Source organism: Xenopus laevis, chromosome 9_10S, assembly GCF_017654675.1.
Source record: "Xenopus laevis strain J_2021 chromosome 9_10S, Xenopus_laevis_v10.1, whole genome shotgun sequence".
Taxonomy (NCBI): domain Eukaryota; kingdom Metazoa; phylum Chordata; class Amphibia; order Anura; family Pipidae; genus Xenopus; species Xenopus laevis.
This window is the reverse complement of record NC_054388.1, coordinates 81,069,559-81,091,230: the sequence shown is the minus strand read 5'-3', so window position 1 is coordinate 81,091,230 and position 21,672 is coordinate 81,069,559. Positions and strand designations below refer to the sequence as shown.

The following is a 21,672-nucleotide window of genomic DNA, read 5'->3' as shown; positions in this document are numbered from 1 at the left end:
AATATTCGCTCGAAGGATTTTCATTCGATCGAATGCCTTTTTATTCGATCAAAAACTTGGAAAACAAGCCTATGGGACTTTCCCATAGGCTTTTAAAGCAATTCGGTAGGTTTTAGGTGGCGAAGTAGGCAGTCAAAGTATTTTTAAAAGAGACAGTACTTCGACTATGGAATGGGCGAATAGTCGCAGCGTTTTTGCGCTCGATCCAGTACTTCGACTATCGAATGGCGAATAGTCACAGCGTTTTTGCGCTCGATCTATTCGAATCATTCCACTCAGGCGAATTTACGCCAATTCGATAGTCGAGGAGCACAAAAATTCGAAGTTTTTTTACTTCGAATCCTTCACTCGAAGTTAGTGAATCGGCCCATCTATATATACCCAATAGGCTGGATTTATTATATCTTAGAAAAATGAAATCATTTTTAAAATTTGCATTGTTTCATTATAATGGAGCCTATGGGAGACCGGCTTTCTGTAATTTGAAGCTTTCTGGATAATGGGTTTCTGGATAAAGAATCCCATACTGTACTTGTAGTTTCCATTCTTATGTGCCCTAAATCTCAACATGAATAGTTTTTAGTTTGATAGTTGGTGAAACATCTGCTGTAGGTAAAGCATTTTCAATTCTTTTCAGTGAGAGACAATGTTGGAAAAGCTGGGTGCTTTCACATTCTTGTCTCTCTCTGAGGATACCATGGCTTGATATGCCACAGGCCTAATGCTTATTATAAGATCATTTTAATATTTATACACGTCTCTAAAAACAGTGGTTACTAAATTGTAACTAACCTGGAAGAAAGGTTCATTTCTGGCTCTCTGATTGCAGAGAATTAGAGAAAATTCAGATCTTGCATCAATGCATAGTCTGAAAAATCCTTTTTTTTGAGGACTGTATCGGGCCGTGAATGCAGTGCTATGCAGTGTAATCTTGTTGTTGGTTTGGCTACAAAAACGTCAGCCCATTTGGCCTTGCCATGCTAGGTGTTATGTGTTAAAATGTGACACCTAATGAAAAGATTTGTATATTTTGTTATATACTCTTCCGAAGGGATAAGTTGTTTACTAACAATCAAATTTAGATTTTTTTCCCATGCATTTTGAGAGTTTTCTATATTTCCAAAAAGCTCTCAAAATTAAAAAAGTAAGTGAAAAAAAACATGAAAACCTTTAATATCAACATCACCAAGTACCTTGCATCTTGGAATATTTTGTCCTGTATAATAAGTCAGAAGTGAATTGCTTGGGAAACCTTTACTTTGAAATATTCTTCTGGTTTAATTGCATGAAGATTGAAAATTGTAAGCAAGCAAGCAAGCAAAATAGACTTTTTAGTTAGATTTTTAAAAAGAAGACTTGCTATATCAAAGCTTCTTTCCAACCCACCTGCTTTGGTAAACTTTACAAATGCCATTATTATAATTGTGTGATGTTCATGTTTGCTGCTCAATTCTTCTTACTTTGAAGCACCAAACATCAAAGAGGTAAAGATCTTAACTCTGTATTCATTGATTCACATTGTGATGTCCTAAATGGCAAAAGAAGGTAATAGGCTGAAAATACAAATATGTTTGGAGGAGGAGAACTGTGTGTTTATAAGGATATTATGTTGATGGGGAGGTCTTCACTTTGTTGTTGACTTGGGTAACGTATACAGGAGTATTTGTGAAGGTTTTCATTCTGTACTTGTAAGTGGTCTTGAAAAGTTTTCACCACTTATCTGAGCAGCTTCATCGTGTCATCTGAATAGTAGATCACTTTAAACCCTTAAGGGTAATACAGTGACCAAAATATAATTACAGTAGATCCTTTTTCTGGCCTTCCACCCCTAGGCTGCTCATTTACGGATTTATCAACCTCTGCTGGAACTTACTTACAAAGGCTTACTGGCCTCATATTATTGCAACCCCTTGGCAGTGATTGGAGCAGCACATCTGATCAGTTATTAATGGTTTCTGTGGTGTTCACGGAAGTGTGTACAGTATCCATTCACAGAGGGGATGCATGTTTTCTCTTATCAGTAAACCCTACCTCCCTTGCCCTCACAAAGGGATACAGTCACAGAGCACTGTATCTTTTAACGTCACAGACAGAGCAAAAGAACAACGACACAGCCATCAAAAGTACATGTTCTTATTGGCATAATTTGCAGCTCATATGTAATTCATATTTTATGTTCAAGAGAAAAGGACAATACTGTATGTGCATAAATATGTACAAATCATATGCACATGCAGTATGTATATTCAAACACATTTTTCAGGCTTACTGAGTTATAGACTTTCCGTTTTCTGGAGATAAGATCATTGATATAAACCTGTGATGTTGTTATCACGAATTGGCACCCAGAATCCAGAACCAATCCTAGGCTCCCTGGTCTCAGCTCTTACTTCTGCCTTTAACAGCCGCCTTTCACCTCGGGAGGAGCCCTCGGCTAATTGGATGCCGCCAGGTCTTATAAAAAGAGGAGCCAAGTGAGGGTTCTGGATGAGCAGAGGGCACAATCGTTAAGCAAAGTCTTTTGGGCAAAAGGTCACAGTTCAAGGGTTAGACAAAAACGTAGTCAAACAGGCCGGGTCGGTGCGGGCAGAATTCAAGCAGAGTCAGACAGGCAAGGGTTAAAACCGGAAAATCAATCAGAGTAGTCAAACAGGCACGGGTTGGATAACGGAGTGTAGAATAGTCAAATAACAGGCCAAGGTCAGGATCACAGAAGTCAGGAGAAAGTCAGGCAGGCAGCGGTCAAAACAGGAATCAGAGGGCAGAATATAACGAGAATAGCACCCAGGAAATCACAAATGGAACCAAACAATGGGCAATCACCATAATTAAATACCCTTTGAATTTGGCGCCTTTGCGCAATGACATCATGACGCCTGCGTCAATGCGCTGTTCCATTCGCATAACACACAGAAGTGTGCCATAGAGGACCAGACAGGCAGGGAAGAAGGATCAGCGCGGCGGGCGTCCTGGCCGAAGGAGCGGCGGGCATCCCTAGCCGGCCCACTAGTTGTCCAGTTTGAAAAACCTGGGAGATTTTAAGCACAATCAGGCAATGACGCTAGAAAATGGGCTCAGATGGTCAAAAAGGTAACTGAGAATGCCATATAAGGCTTAACTAAACTATTATGATATTGGCATCAATTAATTATTGCTAACGAGTACTGAACATACTTTGAGTAATGCAAAAGTCTATAGAAACTATTCTACATTTCCTGCACTAAAATTCCTGAATTCAAATTATACTTTCAAAAACGTGCATGCACAGTTTATCTGGAATATCTGGACTAGAGGAGAGCACTCAGAATGCAGATTAACTGCTTTGAATAGACTGACTGACGCAAACATACAATATTTATGTGTGAAAAATTCAAATGTAAAATTTCTAAAGGCTTCATGTAAAAGTCACTAGGAGCTGTCTGACAAATTTAAAGCATTTTTTCAATGTGAGATGTTGAAAATGAGTACAAATACGAGACATATGAATTATTTTTCACACATTTATTCAACATTTTTATATACTGATTTTGTTTTTATAAATAAGCATTTCTCTTTTTGAGTTAATAACTGGTTAGATGCCCTATCTGCATTGCCTCTCATTGTCATTTATCTACCTACTGCTGCAATTGTGTCTTTTTTTTGTTAACCAAAAAATTACATGCAAAGTGAAGCCTTCTAAAATCAGAAGGTATTTACTTGTCTCGTGCCATACACACAGCACTGCCTAGATACTAAAAATGAGATGGCACGTGACGAGACAAGAAAATACCTTCTGATTTTAGAAGTCTTCACTTTGCATGTAATTGCTTGTGAAGGACTTTTTGGCTCCTTTTAGTCCTTCTCACCCTAACAAGGTTCGGTTTTCCATTTCACTACTCTCCATGTCCTACCCCTCAGAAGCCATGTTCCAATATGTTGCACTGATGAGATCAAAACAGGCTGTCTGCAAGTTTGGATATATGGCTCTGAACCACTAGGCTGCATCTGTGCTATAAACCAGCAGTTCTGGATGCATAGTTAGCCAAACTATGGGGCAAATTCACTAAGGCGCGAAGCGCCGAACGCTAGCGTTAATTCGCTAGCGTTTGGCATTTTCGATACTGCGCAAATTCACTAACGAACGCTGGCGTAGTTTCGCTAGTGTTACTTCGCAACCTTACGCCAGGCGAATCTTCGCTAGCGACGAAACTACACAAATTCACTAACTTGCGCAGTGTACTGAACGCTACCTTTTACGCTAGACTTCCTTCGCCACCTCAGACCTGGCGAAGCGCAATAGAGTAGATAGAGATTGTTTAAAAAAAAGTAAATTTTTTTTCTAAGTCCCAAAAAACGCTGGCGTGTTTTCTACATGATGGCTGATAGGCTGAAAAAGATCGAAAATTTTTTGGGGCGCCCCTTCCTCCCCCCTACATTTCCTGACTCATGGCAACTTACCTAGACAGTGGGCACATGTGTAGGGCAAAATAACATTTTTATTTGCTGATTTGAAGGTTTTCTAGGCATTTGTAGTGCAGATACGTGTTCCTCCATTGAAATTTGAATTTCGCGCCGTATGCAAATTAGCCTTCGCTAGCGCAACTTCGCTTTATATAGTGAATCAACGCTAGCACAACTTCGCAACCTTATGCTACCCCTGTGAGCAACTTCGGATTTTAGTGAATTTGCGGAGCCCTGGTGAAACTACGCCTGGCGAAGTGTGGCGAAGTGCGGCGAACTTCACATCTTAGTGAATTTGCCCCTATGTCTCTGCCCATGATGCCTTATGGGAGAATTAAAACTCTCATTTGGCATGAGACAAGTATATACCTTCTGATTTCAGAAGGTTGCAGGTTTTACATACAGATTGTGAAATGTCAACCTTTCATCATCTACTGTATATAGTTAGCTGTACATTGTGTGGATTACATACAAAAGCTAAATAAAGTTAAAGTATAATGTGACTTCAGAAAGACTGAAATCCTGTCTGTTATTTAGCCTGGTACCTTCTGTTTTGTAATATTTGTATTGATTAGAATGTGTATAGAAAGGTAGATCACTTTAATAATTCAGTATGGCTTTAAGTATTCAAACACACTCAGACTGCTTTCTTTCTTTGGATTCTTACAGGTTGCCAGAGGCCTATAGGCCTCTCCAATGAAAAAGCCAAAGTGTGCAGTTACAGTGGGTGGTATTATTGTAGCACTTGTCATGTGGACGATGGCTTCATTATTCCTGCCCGTCTTATACACAACTGGGATACTTCTAAGCACAAGGTACATTTATCTGCTATCTGTAGGTACAGTTTAAAATGTTGATTTCTCAATCAGGTTTCACTATGCTTTCATAAAATGTGATTTTTTTTGTTGTTTCTGGTCTTTTTTTGTTTTAGAGGGACAGTCGAATCTAATTGTACATTAATAAGGCGTTTGCATGATGCAAGGTGCAAGAAAATTTCTTTTTAAGAAAAAGTTAAATTAATTTTATCTGTAGTAATAAGTCAAATCATCTGGACTTGCTGTGTTTTTCTTAATTCAGGAAGCCAGTCGGATGACTGATGAAACGTCTTCAGGGAAAAACAAGGCAAGTCCAGCTGATTTGACTTATTAGTACAAATATACCATGACCTGGAAGAATGAGACTCTTCACAAATTAATTTTCTCTTCATGGACTTAAAAGTGGTGTATATTGCAGGAAAATGTAAAATCAAGGTTTGGCTGTTGGCAGTAGTGTATTCAGGTCTGTTACTGATTGACCTGCGGACGCCCCGTGTGACAGCAGGACCCCCTACCAATGTTCCCTCTAATTTCTTCTTGGTTAAGTGCGCCAGAAAAATCTTTTGTGCACACATTTTTAACTTTTAGCTCAGTTTTTAAAACTGTGTGCTCAGGTCACAATTGATGCACAATTTTGTGTTTTCAAACAAAATTCTTTGTGCGCACCACTATTTGTTTTTTGCGCAGGCCTCAATATTTGTGTGCATGCACACGAATGGACACCTCAAATGCACACGAATGGCCTCAAAGCACGTGTGTATTGAATTCTTGGTTTAAACGCAAGTTTTATTTTCATAAAAAATGTGTATTGTTAAACTGAGCCTCCTGTGGTTGCAAGTCCACAAAGAAGCTACCAATACCCAATTATAGCCCTTATTTTGAAGCGCTAGTAACTTGCATGCTTATGTTGGTCACCAGCATTATTTTACACTTGAATGTGGCTCATGGGTAAAAAAGGTTGGGGACCCCTGCCTTAAAGGGAAACATTGCCCCCTACACCCCATCTCTTCTGCTGATTTAATAGGAAAGCATCTGGCAGCAGGGGAAGTAGGTTTTTTCCCTGGAAGTTTTCGTTACCATATAAGCATTTGAATGCTGCCCATGTAAAGCTGTCGCCTTGGTGCAGGCCCTTGAGTGCCTATATGTAAACACACAAGCAGTGGTATAGAGGTGAGCAGACTTGAAATGTATGCTGGTCTACCTGAAATGACGCCAGTGTCCCTGGGCTGCCCTCTCTTCTGTATGCAGGCAGAGGTGAAGTTTGAGCCCCAATTAACTTATTTATTTAACCAAAGCATTGATCTTTGGTAATGTGAATAAGGTTGCTAGAGCTTTGGACACTGTAGGGACCCTTTTCCTTACGCCAAGATATATATGAATGGCCCCAGGTTTAATCATAACTGGGCTTACTATTTAAATGGGTAGTATGAATTCTTTATGTATCATGTTATATTAAGGCATGCACAGAATGTAATACTTGCAGACTATCACAAGTGCCCATTTAATGGAAATGACATTTTATTATGTTGGTCTTTCTCCAATGTTATGCAGATCTAGTTATAGTCTCTGGTACCCCTATCAAAATACACATACCATGGCAAGCATGTGTAAAATCTTTTTTTGGTTTTTTAAAGCTGTGAATCTTGTATATTCATAAGTAAAGCACCACCTAGTCATGTATCATACCATCATGAGTTCCATTTGAAGCCATGTTATACCCATAGTCAATCAAAGAGGAAGATTCTTGCTAACAATATTGTTCAACTTGGTTAAATGTTTACTGTTAAAGGGGTGGTTCACCTTTAAGTAAACTTTTAGTATGTTACAGAATGGCCAGTTCTAAGCAACATTTGCATTGGTTGTCATTATTTATTATTTACAATTTTTTGCATTTTTCTTCTGAATCTTTCCAGCTTTCAAATGCAAATTGCAAATTATCTCAGAATATCACTCTCTACATGATCTACATCATACTAAAAGTTAACTCAAAGGTGAACAACCCCTTTAAAGATAGCTGCAAAATGTTATAATTTATAGAACTGGACTTTTTGGTACTAGTCATCAATGTAACTTCAATGTAATGTCTGCACTGCACCAAATACAACTAATTTGAAATGTAATTTAAAACTAATATGCAAATTCAAGTTGTGCATTTACTTTTCTCTATGGATCATGTTGTATGCATTGATAAACATTGAAGCCGTTAATAAACTATGTTCAACATTGTTTGCATATATTCCCTTTTTAAATAAAAGGTTTGTATGTGCTGTCCTGCCTTTTAGGATTATTGGTTATAACATAATTTGTTTGTGCAATATGTATAAAAAAGATGACATCTTAAAGTTAGGAAGTAGAAAAAATAATTGTATCTGCAGTTAGTCTTCCTGAAATAGCATAGCAATAGTTTAGCTCTGTTTCAGTGTAAACATGAACTCAAGGGTCTGAAAGCCTAATTGCATCACTCAATTAATCATTCTCCATCATTTGTTTCTCAACGTTTAAGAATAGAATAAAATAGCAGGCATTTTGCCTATACCACATACAGAAACAAATACCAATTCAGTCATTTCTGATCAATCTGTTGAAATTAAATTTACACTGTGGAGTATATGAAAGCATTCACGTTGGGATATTCAGTTAATTTGTTGTATTTAAGAGTACGCAAGTTGTTATATCCACCCAACCTTTTGCTGGATATCAAGTTGAGCTGAATCTACTGAGAACCTAACATTCATGATTCAAGACAGTGGTTTATGAAGGAGATTCATCCAATGGGCAGCATCTCCACATGGGACAACTTTCTTCTTGTTAGAAGATAAAGAACTCTTGGTATACCTTTGGCAAGAACTTTCATAATAAGAGCAACTACATCTTCTGATATTTCACAAGCAATTAGGACGGTGTTAGCATAGATCACTAGGGAAAGCAATGATCAGCTATGGTTGTGAGTGCATTTTTCACTACTAAGATAACTGTCCATTGATTTGACAGATGGCACATTAAGGATATAAAGGCTTATTTAAAGTAACTTTTAAATTACCTTTAACTTTCCTTTAACTTAACTTTTAGTATAATGTAGAGCAGTGATACCCAACCCGTGGCTCGTGAGCAACATGTTGCTCACCGAACCCTTGGATTTTGCTCCCAGTGGCCTTAAAGCAGGTGCTTATTTTTGAATTCCTGGCTTAGAGGCAAGCTTTAGTTGCATAATAAAGAAAATTACTGCCAAACATAGCCTCCTGTAGGCTGCCAGTCCACATAGAGGCTACCAAATAGCCAATCACAGCCCAGCTCTTTCTACATTTGAATGTTGCTCATAAAAAAGGTTGGGGTCCCCTGATGTACAGATTGGTCATTGGAATTTGGATTTGGAATTGGTCTTAATATTTTATTTTGTTTGTTTTTTTAATTCAATTAAAAATATATTTTTTATAAATATCTTTTTTTGTTCAGCAGCTCTCCAGTTTGGAACTTCAGCATCTATCTGTTTGCTAGGGTTTAAATTTTCCTTGCAATTAGGCAGGATCAACAAATGAGTTTAGAACATCTTGTCCAAAGGGACAAAGTTAAAATGAGAAAGACACCATTTAAAATTGATGCAGACTAGCAAAGCATTTTATTAATGCAATGAATTGTGCGTGTACCTCATATAAATTTTGCAGGCATTTAGCTGCCATATTTTACAATTAAGATAACATTAAAACTTGAGCTTGACTAAATACCATGCAACCTTATTGGTTTCTACTCGTTCTTGTTTGTGCACAGTAAGCCACTTGAGAACCCTGTGATGCCATTGGATATAAGACATCATCACAAAAGATTAATTTTTAAAGAATTCCCATTTAAAGGTGTATGTGGATTGTAATATATGGTTGCCTTTTATGCATATAAATTGCCACTTAAAGCTTACTTACCTATGTTCAGTTTATCATAAGACTAGCAAATCACAACAGAACTATAAAGCTTGAAAGTAAATTTGTGAATGGTAGCATTTTCTTTCATCATATTAACTCATTTCAGATTTTTCCAACGTTGTGCTTTTTTTATTTTCAAAATGGCTGAAAGGTGTAATGCTTTGGCATTTGAAATAAATTGAAAAGGCTGCATGAGAAAACTGCAAAAACATCTTTTGTTGTGTTGTTTTTAAACATCACCATTCTTTTTGTGATATGGTATCTCTGCTAAACAGTAGTCAAGGATCTATTGACTAGAAGGATAGAAAAGAAAACTATATAAAGCAGTCTGGCCCATGAGGCAGGTGCACTTCTCTAACAATACAATTCCCAACCGTGAGGTTAAAAAAGGTTATTTAATCAGTATAATATTCACAAAGGAAGACCTCAGATTTCAAGGAAAACTTTGCAATGCAAGGTACAATGTGACCTCCTAATTTTTTTCTTAGGTATCCAAGCAAGCAAAAGAGTTTTTGGAGTATGTGTATGAAGAGCCATTGATTGATGTGCATCAAGAAAATCCATTGCTTTACAGACATGTGGATGCGTTGGCACATGTTGTGCGTCTTAGACAGCAGCTTAAGTCCCTTCGAGCCTACCTTTTCAGCTGTCGAGCAGTAGTAGCTGAAGATCTTCGAAGGAGGTGGGTTGGATTACCAGTATGTTTCTGGGCCGTGAAAGGGAACCCAGTGTTTCTAAAAGTTGTAGTTCAACAGCTGAATGTCTGTTAACGAAACATCCCTGCCTTACATTCTAATTCTATTGAAACACCAATCCTATATATGCAGTAAAACCACAATGGACACTAATCATGTCTTTTACTATCTTTTGGGTTATATTTGAAAAACATAAAGAAATGATATCTTGACAAGTTAAGATATAAATATACAGCTTGCAGGATATTAATTGTAATATAACACCGCTAAAATGTTTATTAATTATTAATTTTCAAAATGTATTTGTCCAACCTAGTTTTATAAAAATGTATTGCCTTTTGGGAAGATATTTCTTTACCCCCTGTTTTCCTTGGGATGTGCTGTTGTTCACTCAGAATGGGTTTTGTCACAAGAACACTAGTTTATTCCATGCTCATTTGCAGCACCTTTACCACTTTTCTATTCCTGCCTTGGAGTACATGATGTCTGTATATCACACAGCGACAAGCCGCACAAATTGCTATTTACATGCTTCACTTCATAGAAATAGCACCGCCTGTGTGGTCTTTTCTTCTGGGCAAAAGCAAAGCTTCCATATAATGAAAAGCTCATCCCTTATAATAGTAAAGAATTCCTCTCTTAAGCTATGACTATGAAGTGAAGGATTCTTAACCCTTCCATGTAAAAGACATGCAGTGTTAACCTTTTCAGCACCAAAAGAAAGAATTTTTTTGTCTTTTTATAGATATCCTATTAATTCAAACTTTACAGATATAATCATAAATATAATCCTCTGAATTAAAAATATCAATACACAATGGGGATTTAACAGAGTACATTTTATTCTTTCAGTTTGTAATAAATATACATATTTTTTCTGCCTAATATTTGTTGTAAAAAAAGGGAATTAGCCATAAATACAGCAGATGTTGCAGTAGAAGAAATGCAGTTTATTTTATACTTTCACATAGCTGTTGGTAACATCTTAAGTTGTTCAAGCCTTACTTTGAAACACCCTTTGAAGTTCCTTTCTAGGACGTGTAAAATAAGACACTGTTTTTATTGCCCTCCATTTATATGACTGACCCTTGAGTAGAAAAAGATATATGTCTGCTGTATAGAGCTATATTTTGTTCTGATACACTTATGGCAGAAGTAAATTATATTTCCTTCCAGCTTCTACTTTTCGTCTCTGTCTGAATCACTACTAATTCAGAGACACTAAGCATGGTTTATGGAACGCCTTGTGACAGGCATATAAACAAATGAAAAAGCCTCTGTTAATATTGCTGTCTAAAAAATGACAAAGCAAGCTGATTAATGGCAGTAGGACAATGCTGCATTTAGCATTGTTATTTCTCTCCTCTTCACCCTTATTAGGAAAATTCTTTACTACTTTATTATTTTATTAATAGTTCCCATTATTCTGTGAAAAATGCTTTTGCATTTATAATGAAAATCCCCTCATTTCAGGGCATACCATGAGAAAGTTAAGTGTTAATATTGTGCCTAACAAAGATAGAAATGACGCGCATTAGGCGGGAGGACAACTAAGTGTCCCCCCACACTGCATGTCCTCATGAATACAGCAATATCCCCTAAATGTAGTGCTGTATGCATTTGGTGAATGCAGGACTTTGCACAGATGCACAGAAACCTGGAGCAAATTTTCTGTGTGTAGGTCATGGTGCAAAAACATGGTGAATTACGCAAATTTTTTGCACTTTGCACCCTGCCTTACATGTAGTTAATGACCCCCATAATTTACAGGGTTCAGCTGGGCTTTAATCAGGGTTGCATACAGGCAAGCTATCAAATTGATGTACAGGATTTTGTTGAGATTCGGCACACTGCCCTAGGGCAAAGCCATCAAATGTGGTACAGATATGGTATCTGTTATCCAGAAAGAAAAATGACTGGAAGGCCATCTCCCATAGTCTCCATTTTATCCAAATAATCAACTAGCATAAAGGAAGTGCAATTTTTTTCCACGATTCTCAAAAAAGGTGTAGTTTTCAAATATCTCTTAAAAGCTCTAAAAATTTTAAATGTATTAAGTGAAAAAACCCCAAAAAACTTTAATATCAAACTGGATCTGTTATAGTAAAGTGTAACATTTGCCAGTTGAACTTTCTTAACACACTGCTCAAAAAGTATATAATCTACAAAACCATATATTGATGCAAAATGATTGTGACCTTTCCTATTGAGGTTAAATTAGTATAATAATAAACATATACTGTACATGTATATAGAAAGTTTTAAGACAGTCACTAATAATGTGATTTTTGAAGATGGGATATATTTTTTTATTTTATAGAAAAAGAGACTGCGGATACATGTAATGGTAACAATTTTAGGCATGTAATTTATCTCGGACTAGCCTATGCTTTCAGTAGCCCTTATTCTTGAAGGATTCCAGATGCCTGCTGTTTTCTAGGCTAAAGGAATTTATATAATGGAACATATATTTACAGTATCTTCTTAGATAGGTGTATTAGTGAAAAATACTGTAAACATTTTAACAAATATTTCAACAAGTAAACCATAAGGGATATATTTTATTAGACTGATAGGCAAGAAGTCTTCATGATGGCTCTTTTGTGCTACTGTCAGCTTGGGGCCATAAACATTGGCAAAAAGGTATAGTGGATGGGATAGGCATATGGGATAGTGGATGGGATAGGGTTAATAGGTTGCAGGTAACCTGAGTTAAGCTATAAGGGGGGGGGAAATGTAATAGCCTATTGGTGGAAAAATGCTGAAGCATGAGTCATACTCAAGTGGGGGTTATAAATAGGACTCGTCAGGTGAGCTTACCTGCTGAAAGAGAACGGCTGTAAGGCATTCTGGAGAAGTATGGCACACCTGGAGAGAAAAACCGCAGAGAAGTTATTCATTAAAAAAAAAAACACCCACCCAAAAAAATGTATATATATTTATGCAACTTGGAGGAAATTAAGAATAATTTTGGTTATATTAAAGTTGGATTATAATTAACAAAATGATAGGCTCCTGGCAGTTAAGGCGGGAGCATGTGCTGGTGTGCACATTGTTTATGTTCTGTATAATAATAAAGCGGTTGTCATGTATAAGAATGATTTGGCTGATTTGATTGCCTGGAAAATAATAAAAGCTGTGGCCTTTACACCTCCCGCTCCAGATGTGTTAGTGTGTTATTTTTGAGTGTGTATTATCTATCCTTCTCATCCCATGTGTTGAAGGTTGTGTTTAAAAATGTTGATGTGTATAGAATAAAGAAACAAGTTAATATATTTTTTTTTGGAAAAAAAAGCCTACATGTTTACACATAATTATTGAAAAGAATTGCTGCGTGTGCTTTAGCACATGCGATTTTTCATTTTAGCCAGCTCAAGAGAGAGGGAAGGCGTTCAGGAAGATTGGTAGCCACAAAGACGAGGCGATTAGTTGCCCCAAATCGCCCAGTGTGCCCCTACCCTAAGAAATACAGGGAAAAAGTAAATTATAAAAACAAAAAATGACAAATCTAAGAACATTAATGTGTTGATGTTGTTGTGCATACTTTTGCACACATTGCATTTTCTTTTTCTTGTGCTACAAAGAGTTGCCAAAAACAAATATTGTAATGGGTTGAAGACTTGGCTTTCAAAGCTCCAAATGGCAAATTATCAGATTAAATCAGATTAAGGTTTAATAAAATGAAATTGAATCATGATTGCACAGATGCAGCTCCACTGCAAACAGAACAGATGCCCGCAGTATTCAAACACTGCATCTCTGTTAATGTCTGGCAGGCCTCACATAATAATGGATTTACTTTAATGTCAAGATATTGATCTTATAAAGACAATTACAAATGCATATGCCATGATCTGCTTAAGCAGTTGTGTTTCACAAAATTTTGTAGTTAGATTGTAAATGGAATAAGAAATAAACACTAGAAAGGAAAACATAGTTTTAAATTGATACCACAAAGCCATAAACAGTTTTGTGCCATATATTACCATATATTATATATCATATCATATATATTTTTTTTTGGATAATGTCACATTCTTGTAGCCAGAATAGTAACAACACAGAGATGCACAGAGTTTTCACTGTTAAGCAGTTGTTACTTATTTGTTACTTATAATTGTTGTCACAGGGACATGTAATTTTAGTTTAAAAAAAAATACAGATATGGAACCTGTTATCCAGAAAGCTAGGGACCTGTGGTTTTCCGGTTAAGGGATCTTTCCATAATTTGGATCTATGTACTTTAAATCAACTAAAATATCATATAAACATAATTTAAACGCAATAGTATTGTTTTACTTTCAATAATGATTAATTATATCTTATTTGGAATCAAGTAAAAGGTACTTTAATCTAATCTAAATTATTTTATTAAAATTGAGTCTATGGGAGATATGGAAGGTATGGGATCTGTTATCCAGAATGCTCAGGACCTGGCGATAACAGATCTTATAATTAGGATTTTCATACCTTAAGAAAATTATGTAAACATATAAATAAACCCAGGAGGTTAGCTTTGCTTCCAATATTCATTATATCTTAGTTGGGATCATGTACAAGGTACTGTTTTAATATTACAGAGAAAAGGGAAAAAATAAAATAAAATTTGGATTATTTGGATAAAATTGAGTCTATGGGAGATGACCTTTCCATAGTTTGGAGCTTTCTGTATAACGGTTTTCTATATAACGGATCTCATACCTGTAGTGGTGACAACTAGCCGTCCCTAGCCAAGTTAGCAGTCTATCGGTCATGTATGAGCTTACAGAGATGTGAAGGCTTATTTATTAAAGGTCAGAGTTTAGTGGTTTTGGAGGTTTTTGAAACCACGTCTAAACTCACAAACTCTTAAACTACAAATGTCATTGAATTTATTAAAAGATCTAAATATAAAAAGTTTAAATAAAAAAAAAGCTCTGAATGATGCACTAAATTTTTTTTTAGTAATTCCTAGTACAGCCTATCTATTTATCCAGTTTTTATTTTTACACTGAGCTGTTCCTTTAAGGGGTGGAGTATTTTTTATTTGTGCCTTTTCAGTAATCCCTCTACCTGCTCTTTTAGCATATTGCAAGTTTCTGGTGGCTTAGCTGTCCAAATGGTATGTTTTACATCTGCAACATGTGGTTTGGTGGCCTTGCAGAAATTTGTTGTATAGTTATATCAGTGAATGAGAAATAATTATATTATAATAATTATATATATAATTAGTGTTATAATCAGTAATAAAGACACCAACCAAAAAACATAAAATAAAAAGCAAAAAACAATATTGCTAATACTATGTAAGACAGGGTCATCAAATTATCCTTATGTGGTTGGCGGTGTGGTACATCAGTAATGTGTGTTGAGTTGCATGAGTTTACATAGTTTATAAAAGCCACAGACCAGGGGTTTTGGCAATGCATCTACAATAATGCAGGACATCTCCAATACCATTCAGCTGAACATTAAAAATTTGAAAGCACTGCACTGAGGTAAAGGTAAAATTCACATACTGTAAAATAAAAAATGTTATGCTTTAGTTCTTTACATGATGATTTTGAACATATCTTTAAAAATATTGAATAAACTATGATTATGCTAGGGGGGTTATTTATCAAAGTCCAAATTTATCTGAATATTTTCTGCTATCAAATCCTCTCGGGGTTTTTACACTTATTTATTATTACATTTTCCTGAAAATTTGCTTTATAGAAAAAAATCAGATTTCACAATTTTTTGGGATTTTTATGAGATTTTTCACCTGAAAACACAGATTTCTTATGCTTTTTGCCCAAAAACTCAGAAAACTTTGAGGTATTGCATGAAACCCAGCGGACATCAAAAAATCATTGGGACTTCTCCCATTGACTTATATGCAACCTCGACAGGTCTGAGATACCGGATTTTCTGATTCTGACTTTTCCATCCTCGAGGTTTAATAAATTATGAAAAATTCATGATTTTTTTTTTTTTAAATCATGGGTTTTTCGTGATTTTTGCAATTGGACTTTATGAAATAACCCCCTACGTGTCTGTTACTGAATAAAATATTTGTACAATTTTCTTTTCAGAATTTTCCCAAGGGAATATCTCTTTCAGCAGATCCACCTATATTCTCTTTCAGACCTTCAACAGGTATGTTTTGATATTATATTGGGCAATATATGATACACTGTTTGAAATGTTTGTTATAGGTATAGTCCAGAGGCAGATGGCTCTGACGTAGTTATCTTGAGCGTATTGACCCCTTTTTGAAGGAACGGCAAGTGCTTTTTCCTTCTTGGATAATTTACTGCACACATAAGGCAGATATCTGCCTGAAAACCCTCAAGTTTGCTTTGATGAGCTAAAATCCATCCCATTTTGCTCAGGGACAGATGGATAGTATTATTGCCACTTTGACAAGGAGCAATATTGGACAGTATTGCCATTTTATTGACATGTGTCCCATTAGATTAACAATTCTCCAAAAATGCTGTAGTTGAAGTTCTTACCGTCATGTGTATGCACCCTGAAGCTTATTTGTGATATGTCTGTTAGAAAGTCAAATTTTCTAATACCACAATAGGCAGAGGGGCAATAGGCAGCAGAGGGCAGAAATAAAGCCTAGGGCTTCTTACATATTCACACCTTGTGACTTGGATAGAATACATTCTAGCCCTGAAGCCTGAGGGTCAGTGTTCCTTATATTTCATGTTTGGTTATGTGCACAAAAAATATATTTGGTGAGTAGAGGGATGAGTGGCACAGAATAAGTACTAAATTATAAAGGTCGTTTACCAGGATCCCAGATTTAAGTGCTAGAGCAAAATGACCGCAATATTGTTTCCCTTAATGCTCATTCAAGAAGCGCTTGCATCTTTGGTCATGTTGCACTCTGCACTTCACCTTATATTATGCCTCACAATTTAACTTTAAGAAGTAAGGCTGAAGTATATGTCCCTTGCTCTTCCTACCCCACACAAATACAGTATTGCCAAATGTAGCTCTGCATCCAGTAAAGGTAGGCTGCTCTGGTATTTTGGAACACAAGGCCGGGGTTGTGCACCACAATTTGCTGCTTGGTGGCCTTTAAATTTGTATGCATGCAAGCACAGCTTAGAGGGAACATTGCCAATGGTGACTATGCTCTCTATAGTTCTATATATGGCTTTCTTTATAGTATATCCTTATATCTGTTATATCCTGACTTCTTATATGTCCTGACTTCAAACTGACAGTGTATTGGTCACTGGGTCTATTAATAATTCTAATTAAATATGCCCTTGCCAGGAAGACACACAGCCCATTTTCATCCACACACAGTTGATTGACCTATGCCAATAGGATTATTATTTTAAAGACTTAAATAATCGGGCAACCTTTCCAGTAAAGTTATCCTTTCTATTCTCAACTCTATTCTAAACTCCTTTCTCAGACTTACAAATAAATGTATCAAAATATATTCTGTTTATTTGTGCTCTGTAATATTCCTTTTCTAAGTAAATGATTCAGATTTTTGCATTAAACTTTAAGGAACATGTTGCTGCTACTTTTTCTAATTGCTCCTGTCATTTGCATTTTCAATGACAGTGTATTGTTGCTAATTCATTTAGGCCTATTTATCTAGGTTTGTGTTTTCCAGAGGTGGTACAGACAGTGATCTGTTCATGGTTGCCTGCTGTTTATCAACAGGTGACGCTTTGTGCTTGGTTCTGTATGTTCCTCACCAACTGGGAGCTCACAGCTGGAAATTCCCTGCCAGGATGGTTTGTTCCTTGCTTAAATGAGACAGCAGTGCAGTGCTGCGCTGTACCCGAGGAATGACCCAAGTTCAGAAAGAAGGGCAAACCAAAGATGCTTTGGCATTCTACTCTACCAGCCCCCATTCCTACCTCCTATTTTCCTCTTTCATATTTTTAATGGTCCTTCGCAGGCATGATATCTAATTAGAAGCATTTGGATTTAACAAGCAGAAAGACAAAGCGTGACAGCTCCTATATAGTGAACTGCTAGTAATTATTGTGTTACACTCACCAAGCCATTCCTGGCTTCAAAATCCTCTCTAAGGAATGGAGTGCTGAGACCAGTATTAAAACATTACTAAATTGCTGTTAGCTACATGATTATTGGCATTGCGCTGATATTAATGAGATGGGCTGGAGAACGTTAGTTTGAGGGCTGTTATATACATTTGTTCACCACAAACAATAAATACTTTGAAAAGACTTCTGCTATGTGTTTGTATTTGGAGGAAGACTGGCACAAAGCACTTAATATAAAGGACATTAAAGGGGTGGTTCACCTTTAAAGGGATACTGTCATGGGGAAACAAAATGCATCAGTTAATAGTGTTGTTCCAGCAGAATTCTGTACTGAAATACATTTTTTCAAAAGAGCAAACAGATTTTGTTATATTCAATTTTGAAATCAGACATGGGGCTAGACATATTGTCAATTTCCCAGCTGCCCCCTGTCATGTGACTTGCGCTCTGATAAACTTCAATCACTCTTTACTGCTGTACTGCACGTTGGAGTGATATCACGCCCTCCCCCCCCCCCGCAGCCTAACAACAGAACAATGGGAAGGTAACGAGATAGCAGCTCCCTAACACAAGATTAGGGTAGGAGCACACTGGGCAATTCAGGGAGATTTAGTCGCCTGGCGACTAATCGCCTCGTCTTTGCGGTGGCCAAACTCCCCGAACACCTTCCCTCTGTCTTGCGCCGGCTATAATGAAAAGTTGCCAAGCAGCGATTCGTATTCCGAAGTCGCCTGAAGTTTCCTCGTGAAGCAACTTCAGGATACTTCAGAAAACGAAGTGCCGTGTGTGCTTTAGCGCATGTAAATTTTCATTATATCCGGGACAAGACAGAGGGAAGGTGTTCTGGGAGATTGGTCACCGCAAAGACGAGGCAATTAGTCGCCAGGCAACTAAATCTCCCCGAATCACCCAGTGTGCCCCTATCCTAACAGCTCCCTGGTAGATCTAAGAACAGCACTTAATAGTAAAAGCCAAGTCCCACTGAGACTAATTAAGTAGGAGAAATAACAGCCTGCCAGAAAGTAGTTCCATCCTAAAGTGCAGACACAAGTCACATGACTGGGGCAGCTGGGAAACTGACAAAATGTCTAGCCCCATGTCAGATTTCAAAATTGAATATAACAAAATCTGTTTGCTCTTTTGAGAAATGGATTTCAGTGCAGAATTCTGTTGGAGTAGCACTATTAACTGATATGTTATGGAAAAAACATGTTTTTCCATGACAGTATCCCTTTAAGTTAACTTTTAGTACGTTACAGAATGGCCAGTTCTACACAACTTTTCAATTGGTCTTCATTATTTATTTTTTATAATTTTTAATTGTCTTCTTCTTCTGACTCTTGTCCGCTTTCAAATGGAAGTCACTGATCCAATCTGGAAAAGCAAATGTTCTGCAAGCTACAAATGTACTGTTATTGCTATATACATTCAAATCTACCCTAATTATATTCTAGTCTCTTATTCAAATAAATGCATGGTTGCTAGGATAATTTTAACCCTAGCAACTAGATTGCTGAACTGCAAACCAGAGAGCTGCTCAATAAAAAGCTAAATAACTTAAAAATCACAAATAATAAAAAATGAAAACCAATAACAAATGATCTCAGAATATCACTCACTACATCATTCTCAAACTTTATTCAAAGGTGATCAACCCCTTTAATACAATTAAAGTTCAGGAAGGGGCTGCTTTTGGTGAGTGGGTTCTGTGCACAGATGGCATGCCCACACCCAAAAAAGGACAGAACAGCAAAGAGAAGAGGTAAAGAAGAATTGAATGAATGCTATCTGGAGAAGGTAGTAAAAGGATAAGAGAAAACTAAGAAGGAGGGAAGGAGAGTTGCATGTGGGGACAGTGGAAAGGAAAATAAAGAAGGAGGCTGAGAGATACTGGCAATATAAGAATTAAAGATAGTGGCATAAGGAACATGTTAAAAATCAGTTGATTTATATTATACATCTAGTTTAAAGGAACAATAAATTAAAAGAATAAAGACAGTCCCAGAAAATGAATATGAGCCTATGCAAAAGCCTATCTATTGACCAAAGAGACATGAAATAAATAAGGACTGATCCAGTAAATTCTACTACTGAATTGTCTTTTTAACCTTCAGTTTTAATATTTTAAATAGAAAAGTAGTCATCAGAGCATTGTTTGTAACCCCCATGTAGCAAATACATTAGCCTTCAGAAACCACATTGTGTGTTGGTCCTGCTGGCACCATTTCCCTGGGTTTTATAAAAACTGCACTTTCCACACTCCTTGGTTAACCATAACTACCAGCTTTGCAAATTGGCACTTTTAATCTATTTCTCTTTGTCGAGGGGGTCTACCTAGGGTAGAGAGGTATGTTTTTTTTAGTTAAGGGTTGAATTCTCCTTTAAAGAAGCAGACATGGCATTGTTGGGGATGAAATCAGGGCTATCTTTGGCAACATTGTCAGGAACAGCAGCGCAGAATTTCACTGCATACAGTCAGGTTTCTTATAAAAACGGTACACATTTTTTAATTAACGTATATTGGAGATAGGTTTCTTTTTCATTATAGAAAGTAAAAATGGGATTTTATTTTTTTGCCTTTCCTTGTCCTTTAAATGCTCATATCATATGCTTGTTACTTAATTTGACGTTCCACAGACCAACAAAAACAGCTCAGGCCCACCAGACCACATTGGCAGCTTATTGGTTCCTGTATGTGTGCCTTCCAACAGCCTGTCTGACAGATATCAGAATCCAACTAATATTGATGGTTGTACTCTACAGGATTCCACCACACGCAGTCTGTAAAATTTGAGCTAGCAATATAGATTACTACAAAGTAATATTTACTAAATTGTTTTTGGGCATCAGATATTGGAAACAAACCTATATGAGGGGCAGATTTACCGTAATTGAGATTACAGCTCATCACAGAAAACCACACTTTCTATTCATTCCTATGGGATTTTTAGAAGTGTATTTATCAGTGGGTGACTAGTAGCAACTACTTGTCAAGGCTATGAAATGTCAGCAAATACTCTGACACTACTGTGAATTGCCTCTGCTAAAACACATGTAGAGAAAGTTGTCAGTAAATTATTAGCGTTGTCTCTTTCTGTAGCCAGTAACTGCTACTAGTAACTCCATGTATCTTCACCCTGAAAGGTAGAGTTCACCCTCTGATTAGTGATGGGCGAATTTATTCGCCAGGCCCGAATTCACAGCGAATTTGCGCGATTCGACACCAGCGAATAAATTCGCGAAACGCCCACGAAAATTCGCCCGAAAAAATTTGCCGGCGTCGTAAAAAATGGAAACCCGTTTTTTGACGCCGGCGCCCGTTTTTGACCAGCGTCAAAAACGGGCGCCGGCGTCAAAAAACGGGTTTCGCAAATTTTTCGCCGTTTCCTGAATTTCGCGCAAAATTCGCAAATTTTCCGGCGAAGCGAAACGCCGCAAATTCGCCCATCACTACCTCTGATAATTATCTTCTAAAAATCTCATAGGAATGAATAAAAAGTGGATGAGTTTTTCTCTGGTGAGCTCTAATTTCACTCTCTGATAAAAACTACCCTTGAATTGTATTTTTCTATTAGGGTATATGTGTACAAAAATAAAATTTATTCATTTAGGTTTTATGAATTTATGTCCCACATTTGAATAACGTTTTTTGGGAATTAGGGGTCGTGCAGACTGATGTTGGTCAACCCCCATCCCAATCCCCACCCCCAGTTGTGCTTGTTTGCTCAATTCTCAGTGGAAGGGAAATTATTCATCAATTGCTCTGCTCATCCAACCCACCATCCTTTTAAATCCTTAT

The 21,672-nt window shown here is 36.9% G+C and overlaps 1 protein-coding gene across 2 annotated transcripts in view; it reads left to right on the top strand.

Moving 5' to 3' along the window:
* Positions 1–21,672, top strand: part of plekhm3.S (pleckstrin homology domain containing M3 S homeolog) — a 77,576-nt gene that overhangs the window by 30,062 nt on the left and 25,842 nt on the right. For both annotated transcript variants that reach the window (XM_018239020.2, XM_018239019.2), the window contains exons 4-6: positions 5,110–5,255; positions 9,658–9,851; positions 15,921–15,984. In XM_018239020.2, the coding sequence (XP_018094509.1) occupies positions 5,110–5,255; positions 9,658–9,851; positions 15,921–15,984 (404 nt within the window). The remainder of the gene's footprint in view (positions 1–5,109; positions 5,256–9,657; positions 9,852–15,920; positions 15,985–21,672) is intronic.